The sequence below is a fragment of the Chanodichthys erythropterus genome, chromosome 5 (assembly GCF_024489055.1).
Source record: "Chanodichthys erythropterus isolate Z2021 chromosome 5, ASM2448905v1, whole genome shotgun sequence".
NCBI lineage: Eukaryota > Metazoa > Chordata > Actinopteri > Cypriniformes > Xenocyprididae > Chanodichthys > Chanodichthys erythropterus.
In genome coordinates this window covers 8,535,279-8,548,878 of record NC_090225.1, presented here as the reverse complement: position 1 = coordinate 8,548,878, position 13,600 = coordinate 8,535,279, and the positions used below count along the sequence as shown (strand labels likewise).

General features: G+C 37.2%; 1 protein-coding gene across 2 annotated transcripts; it reads left to right on the top strand.

Moving 5' to 3' along the window:
* The first annotated feature begins 4,687 nt into the window (after positions 1 to 4,687).
* On the top strand, positions 4,688 to 12,893 carry mocos (molybdenum cofactor sulfurase). Of its 2 annotated transcripts, XM_067385137.1 has the most exons (15): positions 4,689 to 4,850; positions 5,167 to 5,256; positions 5,359 to 5,425; positions 6,161 to 6,811; positions 6,918 to 6,994; positions 7,075 to 7,274; positions 7,483 to 7,599; positions 8,102 to 8,479; positions 8,573 to 8,735; positions 8,851 to 8,935; positions 9,127 to 9,251; positions 11,877 to 11,973; positions 12,200 to 12,341; positions 12,423 to 12,527; positions 12,648 to 12,892. In XM_067385137.1, exons 1-15 carry the CDS (start codon positions 4,721 to 4,723, stop codon positions 12,762 to 12,764), a joined length of 2,544 nt encoding a protein of 847 aa, XP_067241238.1. In that variant the 5' UTR covers positions 4,689 to 4,720; the 3' UTR covers positions 12,765 to 12,892. The 2 variants fall into 2 exon arrangements, with proteins under 2 accessions (XP_067241239.1, XP_067241238.1); XM_067385138.1 differs by lacking the exon at positions 5,167 to 5,256 and having other exon boundaries at positions 4,688 to 4,850; positions 12,648 to 12,893.
* The last annotated feature ends 707 nt before the right edge of the window (positions 12,894 to 13,600 follow it).

The window sequence follows — 13,600 nt, the reverse complement described above, 5'->3', positions numbered from 1 at the left end:
TCTCTGTGGCCGGATTCCCCTCCCCCACACCAAGCATCTACTCCTGCTAATGAGGCCAAAGTCCTGTGAAAACAATGTGGCCCTTTAACAGAAAAAGATGCACTCTGCTCGGCAGCAGAATTTCAAAGTGAATGAATTAGTGGAGCAGAAGTGGCATATTTAATCACTGCCTGCTGTCTAGGATGGAAATGAACAATGGTCTCTGTGGATCTCCCTTCCCTTTCTGCATATGTGTTGATAAATAGTGTAAAATCAAGTTCAGAACTGTGTTATATGACAGTGTTGTTATCATGGCATCATGATAAAGGGATCATGGCATTGATTTTTTAAAAATTATTTTAATATGTTCTTTAAGGTTCACTTATAATGTTAATATATATACAGTGGTGTGAAAAAGTGCTTGCCCCCTTCCTGATTTTTTTTTTTTTTTTTTTGCATGTCACACTTTAATGTTTCAGATCATCAAACAAAATTAAATATGAATCAAAGATAACACAAGTAAACACAACATGCAGTTTTTAAATGAAGGTTTTTATTTTGCAGGGAAAACAAAATCCAAACCCACATGGCCCTGTGTGAAAAAGTGCTTGCCCCCGCTGTTAAAACATAACTTAACTGTGGTTTATCACAGTTTCGCTAGCCACACCCAGGCCTGATTACTGCCACACCTGTTCGCAATCAAGAAATCACTTAAAAAGGACCTGTCTGACAAAGTGAAGTAGACCAAAAGATCCTCAAAAGCTACACATCATGTTGAGATCCAAAGAAATTCAGGAACAAATGAGAAAGAAATTAATTGAGATTGATCAGTCTGGAAAAGGTTATAAAGCCATTTCTAAAGCTTTGGGACTCCAGCGAACCACAGTGAGAGCCATTATCCACAAATGGCGAAAAAATGAAACAGTGTTGAACCTTCCCAGGAGTGGCCGGCCGACCAAAATTACCCCAAGAGTGCAGCGACGACTCATCCAAGAGGTCACAAAAGACCCCACAACAACATCCAAAGAACTGCAGGCCTCACTTGCCTCAGTTAAGGTCAGTGTTCATGACTCCACCATAAGAAAGAGACTGGGCAAAAATGGCCTGCATGGCAGAGTTCCAAGATGAAAACCGCTGCTGAGCAAAAAGAACATAAGGCTTGTCTCAGTTTTGCCAGAAAACCTCTTGATGATGCCCAAGACTGTTTTGCTGCTTCAGGACCTGGAAGATTTGCTGTGATAAATGGAACCATGAATTCTGCTGTCTACCAAAAAATTCTGAAGGACAATGTCCGGCCATCTGTTCGTGACCTCAAGCTGAAGTGAACTTGGATTCTGCAGCAGGGCAGTGATCGAAAACACACCAGCAAGTCCACCTCTGAATGGCTGAAGAAAAACAAAATGAAGACTTTGGAGTGGCCTAGTCAAAGTCCTGACCTCAATCCTATTTGTACCGGTTTATACTCGAAAACCCTCCAGTGTGGCTGAATTACAACAATTCTGCAAAGATGAGTGGGTCAAAATTCCTCCACAGCGCTGTAACAGACTCATTGCAAGTTATCGCAAATGCTTGATTGCAGTTATTAGGTTTAGGGAGCACGCACTTTTTCACACGGGGCCATGTGGGTTTAGATTTTGTTTTCCCTTCATTATAAAAACCTTCATTTAAAAACTGCATATTGTGTTTACTTGTGTTATATTTGATTCATATTTAAATCTGTTTGATGATATATATATATATATATATATATATATATATATATATATATGCAAAAAACAACTATTTTCAACCTTCATTCTGACCCTCTGTCTGAATTAACAAATTTTTAAGGGGTGGCTCCTTCAAGGATTGTCAGTATATGCACACGAGTACGTTTTTTGAAAACATTATCCATATAAAACTGTCATTTACAGACAAAGAATTATGAAATAATTTACTTACTGTTTGTGATGCAGCTGCTGTCAGATCCAATACGGTTGGCTGCTTCATCTTTCAACAAAAGTTTCTTTGTGAACTCTCCTCGTTTACAAAAAAAAAAAAAAAAAAAAAAATGCTCTGAACAAACATAAACCGGAACACCATTAACAAACCATCCATGCTGAGATCCTTCTGAAGTCTGTACAGAGATGGACGCGATAAACATGGATGTTCTTTCACTCTTCCGTTAGTCCTGTTGTTGACAGACTTGAGTGCTTGGAGTACGTCAGAAGTTGAACGTGCATCTGTATATTGTATCCAGTGTAGACAGCATCAGTGATTATAATGGGTTCTATTTGCTTTTAACGCAGCAATCACATCAAGCGTGCTGGGTGATGATGTTTAACTATCTGTCAATGTCTTGCTCTGAAGGCAGTCATATGCAAATGTATTTGCCTGTGTGAAGTTACAGATCCCACAATATCAAAAGCCAAGCCATTTTTGGAGCTTGATTAAATGAATGCTTTGTTTATAATGAGGAGGACGTTTTACGGTATGAAAATTGCAGGATGGTTTAATGGTACAAAGAACTTTTATATGTCAAAAATCAAGGCATATTTGATTTCTCATCATGAGAAAAGTAAAACCAAAAGTAAAACTATTAACAAACATTAAAGCTGAAATAACATAAAATATATAAATTAGATCAAAAACTTAAACTAAACAAAATTTAAATGTTGCATTGGCAACTAACTGAAATAAGTTGAAGTACTAAAATTACTAAAACTGCAAAAAATAAATAAATTAAAACTATTTAGAAATATAAAAAGGATACAAGCACAAAAGGACAAAATTAAAAAGATAAATGAAAATATAAAAAAAAGCTAATTCAAAAATAATAATAAAAACTATGACTAAAATAATCACAGTGTCAGCTAGAAAAGTGAAGCCATCTTGTTTTTATGGTAACTATATCCACAGTTTCTACAATACCTTTGCACTCTATTTATCCATAAATCCCAAAATTGCTAATAGAACTGTTGTTATATTACAACATAAAGTGAATTGAGTGTGACTTTATCCATTTTCATATTATAAAACCCCCTGTTACATGTCTTACTACTTCTGTCGTCTTAGTAATATATTTTCTCTGGATCTGTTCTTAGTTGCTGAGATTTCAACAAGCCTCATTTTGAGGGTATACATTATCAAAACTATTGTGACCTTTGTACTTAAGCCTAAAAAATCCCAACAAAAATACAACAAAGATATGTTACAACAGTTTACAAGATTTACCATGGTAATAAAAAAAATGCAGAAACCACGGTTAGTAAATTTTATAAGGATAATGTAGGTAAACAAGTTTTTGATACTAGCATTTTGGAATTAAATGTAATAAAATTAAAAGTCATACACATTCAAAAGTCTGGGGTTGATAAGATTTTTTTTTAAATGTTTTTGAAAGTAATTTTGTGAAATATGCAATTTGCAATAATGCAATTTATTCCTGTGACAGCAAAGCTGAATTTTCAGCATCATTACTCCAGTCTTCAGTGTCACATGATCCTTCAGAAATCATTCTACACTGAACAAAATTATAAACGCAACTCATCAGCGGTTTGCTGATGTCAGCGTTGTGGATCGAGTGGCTCATGGTGGTGGTGGGGTTATGGCATGGGCATGCGTATGTTATGGACAACGAACAAAGGTGCATTTTATTGATGGCATTTTGAATGCAGAGATACCGTGACGAGATCCTGAGGCTCATTGTTGTGCCATTCATCCACAACCATCACCTCATGTTGCAGCATAATAATGCGTGACCACACGTTGCAATGATCTGTACACAATTCCTGGAAGCTGAAAACATCCCAATTCTTGCATGGCCAGCATACTCACCAGACATGTCACCCATTGAGCATGTTCGGGATGCTCTGGATTGGCGTATACAACAACGTGTTCCAGTTCCTGCCAATATCCAGCAACTTCGCACAGCCATTGAAGAGGAGTGGAACAACATTCCACAGGCCACAATCAACAACCTGATCAACTCTATGCGAAGGAGATGTGATGCACTGCGTGAGGCAAATGGTGGTCACACCAGATACTGACTGGTTTTCAGACCCCCCCTAATACAGTAAAACTGCACATTTTAGAGTGGCCTTTAATTGTGGCCAGCCTAAGGCACACCTGTGCTATAATCATGCTGTCTAATCAGGATCTTGATATGCCACACCTGTGAGGTGGATGGATTATCTCGGCAAAGGAGAAGTGCTCACTAACACAGATTTAGACGGATTTGTGAACAATATTTGAGAGGAATAGGCCTTTTGTGTACATAGAAAAAGTCTTAGATCTTTGAGTTCAGCTCATGAAAAATGGGGGCAAAAAAAAAAAGTGTTGCGTTTATAATTTTGTTCAGTGTATTATGCTGCTCAAGAAACATTTATTATTATTATCAATGGTGAAAACAGTTGTGCTGCTTAATTTTTCCTAATCATAAAAGTATAAATTTCTTTCAAAATAAAAACAAATCTTACTGGCCCCAATATTTTGAACTGTAGTGTATGTCACATAATAATTGTAGGTCTACTCAAAATGATGTTTGGTGATCAGTTATTCTTTAGGCTACTTAATAATGTCCATAAGACATGCTTCAGCACCGTCATGGGCTTCTAAAGAAACTCCACTATATTTGTCCTGCAGAAAAATCAACAGTCACACTGCAGCTGGACTTTGGTCTCGCTTCTATCAATTGGACATGGATGAGTGATATATAAATTAGCGAAAGAGGGAGCTCTTGTGTCTGTCTGACTTTACAGAAATGGAGACACAGTCTTCGCAGGACTTCCAGGACTTGTGTACCTTTGAGAGCTTTAAGAGTTTCTGGCACTATTATGGTTACGGCGTTGATCAACAAGAGCTGATAGATCGGGAATTTAAACGGATTAAAGGTAATATAAATAAAATAAAAATAAGGTCCTTAATAACCTGCTTCCCCATTCATTAACATTTCAGTTAATACACGTGACTACTGTCACGGTTTAAAAATGTACGTTTGTGTAGTAAATAACCGATTTTTGGATTAAGAGCAGACTTTTAAGTTTCTTCGGCGGTTGAGAGCGTGGGCCTATACTAGTGCTGCACTGTTTACTTTCTCTTTAGTTGTTGTCTTGTGGTTAGAATGCAGCGCCCTCTGTTGATCGTATTGTGAATTGCACCTAGAGGCTGAGTAGTAGACACTGAAAGGTTCTTCCTTCACTTTTTAAGGTATTACATACCTTGATCATGCAGGGACAACGCTATTTCCTGAATCTCAGATTAAAGAATTTTACGATGACATATCTAGGAATGTTTATGGTGAGTTTTTCCCTCCTGATGAACAATCATAACATCATAACTTCATAACATCAAAAAAATTACGAGGTTTTTTGTCATTTTTGCTCCAATTTTTTACCTCAGGCAATCCTCACAGCCACAATCCCAGTAGTAGACTAACACACGACACTGTGGAAAGTGTCAGATACAGGTAAGATCTTTTGCACCCTCTGAATTTTTCATCAGTTAGCCTACAGCAAAACAGACTTTATTACCATTTAAATGTATTTTTTAAAAGTACGAAGCAGTTGGAACCAAAAACATTGCTTTTTTTAATTTTTTTTATTATTTTCTCTTCAGAGAGAGTATATACTGTATATCTATCTATATCTATCTATATATATATATCTTTATATATATATAAGCAAGTTTTGTTATTGTTAACCAAACTATTAAACATTGAAATTGGCCTGAATTGAGACTGAGTGTTAATAATATTTAGTAGTATTATAGTGATATTTTATAACAAGCAATATAATATATTTAATAAGCAAGTTTTGTTATTGTCAACTATCTATCTATCTATCTATCTATCTATCTATCTATCTATCTATCTATCTATCTATCTATCTATCTATCTATCTATCTATCTATCTATATAAGTTTTGTATTGTTAACTAAACTATTAAACATCGAAATTGGCCTGAATTGAGACAGACTGAGTGTTACTAATATTTAGTAGTATTATAGTAATATTTTATAATAAGCAATATAATATATATAATAAGCAAGTTTTGTTATTGTTAACTAAACTATTAAACATCGAAATTGGCCGGAATTGAGAGATTGAGTGTTACTAATATTTAGTAGTATTATAGTAATATTTTTATTAAGAACTTAATAACGTTATAAATATGTGATAGCTCTTTGTTTCGAACGTCTGCAGGATACTGGAACATTTTAATACATGTCCTGAAGAGTACTCAGTGATTTTCACATCAGGATGTACTGCAGCACTGAAATTAGTGGCTGACACTTTCCCCTGGAAGGCCGTGTCAAATGAGGAGCCTGGAAGTCAGTTCTGCTACCTCACTGACAACCACACCTCTGTGGTGGGCATTCGCGGTGTGGCCGCACTCCAGGGAGTTGGCACCATTTCAGTTCTTCCTCATGAGGTGGAAGCAAGAGCGAAAAAACCCCCGACGCAGACAAATGGAGAGGAGGAGTGTTCTACTCCTCATCTTTTTTGTTATCCTGCCCAGAGTAACTTCTCAGGCAGAAAATATCCTCTCAGCTATGTGAAAGGAATTCAGTCTCAACAGCTCTATCCAGCATGTGAGCATCATGGTCGATGGTTTGTTCTCCTTGACGCTGCCTGTTTTGTAAGCTGCTCACCTCTGGATCTAAGCCAGTATCCAGCTGATTTTGTGCCAATATCCTTCTACAAAATGTTTGGCTTCCCGACTGGACTCGGAGCCTTGCTGGTGAGGAATGAGACTGCTGGGTTCTTGAGAAAAAGTTACTTTGGAGGAGGGACAGCAGCAGCGTATCTTGTGGCAGAGAACTATTTTGTACCAAAGCCAAATGTAGCCAGCAGGTAAGATATTTGACCTCTAATTATTGGCAAGCAGCATAGTTGATGCTACTAGAGCTGTCATAATTTGTTTAATGTGTAATAATTCTTTTTTTCATGACTTTATCAGGTTTGAGGATGGCACAATCTCCTTCCTTGACATCATTTCTCTCCATCATGGTTTTGAAATGCTTCAAAAACTTACAGGTTCAGAAGTTTATGATTTACGTGTTGAACATGGTTATGATTCTCATTCTACATTAAAAGTGGATGTTTTTGGTTTTCAGGGAGTATGCTGAACATTCAGCTTCACACCTTTGGTTTGGCTCGTTACTCCCACATTATCCTCTCGTGCCTGTGTCATAGCAATGGAAGACCTGTGGCACAGATCCACTGTGATAATGACTTTCAAAATATTGCTGAACAGGGTGCAATCCTCAACTTTAGTCTACTGGACTGTCATGGACGAACAGTAGGGTATTCTCAGGTCAGTCAGGAATTGCCAAATGTTACTATTTATTTTTTTTTGGGTTGTGTTACGTTCTCCCCAGATTACCCTGTAAAAAGAGGTATATTTATAAACACATTCTGTAAACTGTTTCTCACATCTGTTCAGATAATGAAGAAAATCTATAATGTAAGAATTAGAAAAAGTTGACTATGTCTTTGCTTATTGTTTGTTTGTTTTTTGCCAGGTGGAAAAAATGGCCAGTCTCTTCAACATTCATATTCGCACAGGCTGTTTCTGCAACACAGGAGCCTGCCAACATTATCTGGCTATCAGCAACCAAAATGTGAAGAGTAATTTGCATGTAAGTGGATGTCCGCCAATACAAAATTTGATGTTTGCATGACAATTAGAACTTACAGACAGACAAACAGACAGACAGATAGATAGATAGATAGATAGATAGATAGATAGATAGATAGATAGATAGATAGATAGATAGATAGATAGATAACAAAGGACGGATGATGGATGAATGAGGACAGACAGATAGATAGATAGATAGATAGATAGATAGATAGATAGATAGATAGATAGATAGATAGATAGATGAGGACAGATAGATGGACAGATGGATGGATGGAACAACAGATAGATAGATAGATAGATAGATAGATAGATAGATAGATAGATAGATAGATAGATAGATAGATAGATAGATAGATAGATAGATAGATAGATAGATAGATAGATAGATAGATAGATAGAACGTCAGACAGATAGAACAACACAGAGACAGATGGATGGATGGATGTTAAAAAAAATAAGATGTTTGAAATAATTGTTATGGAATGGTTCTTTTCAAGGCCGGTCATGTCTGTGGAGACAACATTGATCTGGTTGAAGGACGTCCCACAGGATCTATCCGTGTGTCTTTTGGATATATGTCCAGTTTTGAGGACTGTCTGAACTTTCTTCGGTTTGTTGTGAATTGTTTTGTGGACAAACCACTAATCTTGGACCAAAAGAGACTAACCAAGTTAAAGTCAGCTGCACCAAAAGAGTCATCAGCCTCTTATCATCTGACATTAATAACAAATGGCCAACTAGAGCATGAGCAAGTTATCACCCCTTCACCTGAGAGAATAACACCATCTGTGTCAAAAGAAGCAAAGGACAATGGCATTAGTCATACTCTAACCAATCTCTTTATCTACCCTGTTAAATCATGTGCATCATTTGAGGTACAGAAAGATTTTTTTTTTTTGGCAATGAAATGCAGGTTAATGTAATTAGTTTTCATGGCAAGTACTCATTTGTTGTGACTGACCTAACAGGTGACCGAGTGGCCATTGGGACCACAGGGTTTGTTGTATGACCGTTTGTGGATGGTTGTGAATGAGAATGGGGTTTGTCTGAGCCAGAAAAGGGAGCCAAAACTGTGTCTCATCCGCCCTATCATCTGTCTGGCCTCCAACACACTGCAGCTGCAGGTCTCAGGTCAGACATTTGCTGTTCCTAATAAGTGTAGTACAAAGAACATCACTACAGCTTTTTAAAAAACAATAACTGCAGACATCTCATGAGATAAGGTGATTTTTGTGTCCTGTCTCAGGCATGGAAGCAGTCACTGTTCCCTTGGAGAATAATCTAGAGATTTCAGATCTAAGAACATCCCAAACCAAAGTTTGCGGTGACAGGTATGAAGATAAAACACAAGCCCATCAAAAAATGTCATTGAGCCCTTTCATTTTATATCGTTAGAATATGCATTTAGACATTGTTAAGCTTAAAATGTATTAACAGTTTCATATGTTTGAATCTTGTAGCTTAATACTGCAGCTTAATATGAATATTGTTGTAGATTAATATTAATGTGTCTTTGGTGTAGGGTACAGACAGTGGATTGTGGGGAGGAAGTTTCAGCCTGGCTTACAGAGTTTCTGGGAAAACCTTGTCGTCTTATAAGGCAGAGACCGGAGTTCCTGCGTGATATGAAATTTGGACGAGAAAAAGGTAAAATACAAGATTTGTATTTGTATATATTTATTTATTTATTTTTTGGAACGTAACAAAATCTGTAGTTAAAATTTAATATTAGCTATATTAATAATTGTGCTGGCTACACACTACACGATTTCAGCCCCAATTTTCACAGAATTCAGAGGCAAATCGGTGCTTGTTCGCATTAGTGACATGACGTGTAGCCAAGTATGGAGCAGTGGGCAATCTTTTTTTCTTTTTTTTTCTGTTTTTTTTTTTGCTACGGCACCTGGGGAGCAATTGGGGGTTAGGTGCCCTGCTCAGAGGCACCTACATTTCCTGCTGGTACTGAGACTTGAACCTGCGACCTTCGGGTTACAAGTCTGACACTCAAACCATTAGGCCACAACTGCCTAAGAAGCACAATCTGAGAGAAGTGCCGATGCATCACCAATGCCCATGAGATATTTAGCATGCTTTTGGGAATGTGTTTTGACAGGAAATTACATTGGCGAAGACCTACAGCCAATGAGAGAGAAAGATACAGGGCAAGTAAAAGTTCAGGGGGTGGAGTCACAGACCTGCAACAGAACATCAGCAAGCATGGCTTCTGCAAGCAACCATTCTCTCCTCCATATTCTTCTTTTTTCTGCAAATCAGCACACAGACAATTTGGATTGCAAGCTTCTTGTGAGCTACCATGACATGTAGTCTCATGTGAGAACTTGTGATCTTACTTTATTTCCTGTGTCACTTCTCACCTGTGTTTGTTGTGAAATGTAGTTTGTTGATCAGACAGAGTTGTTGGCGATTCTTCCTATTGAAATGTTGTGTAATGTGTCAAGTCAAGTCACCTTTATTTCTATGACACTTTATACAATACTGAATGTTTTAAAGCAGCTTTAGAGTGATAAGCTGAAGTCAGTTCAGTGTTGATTCAGTTCAGTTCAATGACTGTGTGAAGTTCATCAATTCTAAAATGAGTTCAATTCAGCTATAAAGCATCTCTACAGAAATCAGTGATGTCATCATCCAGCTCAGCTCATCCAATAGTGTCATTGCAGTCAAGTCAGTATTGCTAGCCAGAGTACGTGGCAAGGAACCGAAACCCCATCGGTGACAAGAAAACCTTGGGAGAAACCAGGCTCAGTTGGGGGTCCAGTCCTCTTTTTTTCCAAATGAACGAACATGATGTGATTATGTGTCCAGACTGCATCACAAGTCAGATTGTGGATTGATATCATTCAGAATATTTCATCCAGCTCCTTCTCCTTGAAGAATGGGATACATCATGATGGCAAATGGTGGGGAGGAGGTGAAGCTGGCCATAGGGTCTGTGCAGAGGACTTGTCTGGTTCTTGTGATCCTCACCGAGGGTCTGTACCATGGGCTGTTTGACAAGGTCTTTGCAATGGCGATTGGTCTCTAGGGCTTGTCTTGTCATGGTCTCCGCTGACATTCAGGGCTGCCTCTAAGTGCAGGTCCATCTGATCTGGATACTGACCCTATCTGATAGGGTAACATCAGGACAAGAAAGAGACAGATGGACTAATATTATGTACAATGTAAGAAGTACATCAGTGTTATAGGAAATGCTTGTTCTGTTTGACGCAATTTATGCAACCTAACAATCCTTTAAGGGGTTGGAATTATAGAAATGTGATAGTGTGTTATATGTATGCCAGGTTAAAGAAATGATCCAATCCGATGACTTTCGTGTAGTGAAAATCATGTCGTGTGTTCCAGCATTAGGTTCTGTATTATGAATAAACAGTGTTAAACCTCAGCATAGATGAATAACAAGAGTTCAGTACATGGAAATGACATACAGTGAGTCTCAAACACCATTGAGACTTCTTCTTATGTAAATCTCATTTGTTTAAAAGACCTCCGAAGAACAGGCGAATCTCAACATAACACCGACTGTTACGTAACAGTCGGGGTGTACGCCCCCAATATTTGCACAAATGTAAACATCCAAATAAATACTATACAAACAGGAATCGATGCATGCATGTAGCATGAACGATGAACACTTTGTAAAGATCCATTTTGAGGGTTATATTAGCTGTGTGAACTTTGTTTATGCTGGTTAAGGCAGTCGAGAGCTCGGGGGCGGGGGAGCACGAGATTTAAAGGGGCCGCGCACTGAATCGGTGCATATATAATTATGGCTCAAAATAGGCAGTAAAAAAAAGATTAAAAAAAAAATTGATGGGGTATTTTGAGCTGAAACTTCACAGACACGTTCAGGGGACACCTTAGACTTATATTACATCTTATTAAAACTGGTTCTAGGGCACCTTTAAAGTAACAGTCATTCAATTTTAGATATATTAATTGGGTTGCTTTCAGAATTCAGCATTTTTAAATCATGGAAGTCAGAAAGCAATTTATAGCTTCTTTTTACATTTCTTCCCAATAGAAAAAAAAATCACAAATATGATCTCAATTGTTTCTTACATAACAGTGAGATTAAACAGAGAGAAAATTGAGACCTTTGCTTTTCAGATTTTTCTTCAGAGATAAGAACCTAGAAATTATGATTCAGAAGTGACCTCAACAATGACTTAAACTATGCTCAGATTTTCCAAGCTATTGTAACAAAGTCTGTCTACAATTGTTTCAACTTTTTTTTCCTGATGTGTCCCTATCCAGCCTGTTGTCCCACTGCTCTCTCTCTGGTGAATGAGGCTCAGTTTCTTCTTATTAGCAGAGCCAGTGTGTCTTTTCTACAAGATCACATTGCCAACAGGTATAGTAATGCCCAATTCACTTACAACAGCTACACCTGACCAATACAGAGCTATTTATTTGGTTGTATAACATCTGACGCTACCTAAATGTGATTGTCTATTAGATGGCTAACAGATGACTTTAAATTGCTAGTCTGTCTTTTTAAAATTGTCAGCCTGTACTCTGCATATATGAATTACATGTCTTCATTATTTTATGTTCTTGTTATCTTTGGCATGTTAAAGACACGATAGTGAGAATGAAGAAACATGGAGCGACAAGGAACGGCTCATTCAGCGTTTCAGGGCGAATCTGGTCATCTCAGGACAGGAGCCGTTTGAAGAGGATGACTGGTCTTACTTGACAGTTGGAGGCACAAAGTTTCAGGTTAGTGGAAATAGGTAATAGACACATAATCAGCAAGAATTAAAACAGATATTCAGGCCTCTTCTTTATGTTTTGTTTAAGGTGATGGGGAGATGTGGCCGCTGTCAGATGATTGGAGTTGATCAAAAATCTGCCACTATGACCCAGGAACCCCTTAGGTCTCTTTCTGAATGCAGGAGTGGAAGGGTCTGTAAAACCAAAACTTCTTATTCTTGTTTTCTGTATTTGATTGCTTTTATAAGAATGACATTTATAATATATGAAAAATCACATTACTTTTCTTTTCTCCTCGGCTCTTGTTCTTAGGTGACTTTTGGTGTTTACTTGGCTCACCAATCAGCATGGAACTCCACTGCTGTCTCCATCTTATCTGTAGGGGACCGTGTTATTCCACGGATATCAGAATCTACTGAGAAACTTTAACATTTTTTTTTTTTGCAATTGTACAGGTAGTTTGATTTTTAAACTTCTGTTCAACTTCTGTTGTTTTAAAAGTGCTCTAGAAATAAACTTGACTTTGACTTTAACTTTTAAACTGTGACGAGTTGCATTTTAATGAATTTTAATGTATTTTATGTGGTGTATTTGTATTAATATGAATATATATTACAGACTTTATACATTTTGCATACTCAATTTAAAAATAAATCATATTTTTGTGACATGTACACCTTCAGCTATAGGAATGAAAAAAATACATTATTTCAACAGTTTACAAAAACAGCCTTCTCTTAGATATCAGATTATGTTAGGCTTGGATCACTGCTGGGATTACTAGCTTAAGAATGTACACATTTCCTTCTCCAGAACATTTCCTCAATGTAATTATCATGCAATCCCATTGCAGAGGATGTAGTGATTATTGCATATTTAGAATAGGCCTGCAACGGATATGTGGTCTGTCTAATTTTTAGTGATTAATTACTTCACATTTATGGTCCAAGTAGGCGCTTTCTTACCAAAGTGATTTATAAGCAAATACAGTAACAACACCGTAGGGTACATTTAGGAAGTTTAAAGATGTGAAAGTACAATATGTTTAATCTGAGTCGAACCATGAGAATTTAATCAATCACAGACTCTTAAGAGTGAACTGATTTGCAATCGCTGGAAAATAACAATGGCACATTAAAGTCAAAAATGGAGTTCTCTGGGCTTATTTACTTTTGTTGCTAAATCATACAATAAGGTCAAAATAAGGGACTCCATATTCTGTGATCTGTTCATGTGCCCACCTTTCTTCTAGATGTAAGACAAGA

Coding starts and splice junctions, on each gene's coding strand:
- mocos (XM_067385137.1), top strand. CDS start 4,721: ATGGAGACACAGTCTTCGCAGGACTTCCAGGACTTGTGTACCTTTGAG. Junction 8,480..8,572: donor AATCATGTGCATCATTTGAG/GTACAGAAAGAT, acceptor CTGACCTAACAG/GTGACCGAGTGGCCATTGGG. Junction 9,252..11,876: donor GAAATTTGGACGAGAAAAAG/GTAAAATACAAG, acceptor GTCCCTATCCAG/CCTGTTGTCCCACTGCTCTC.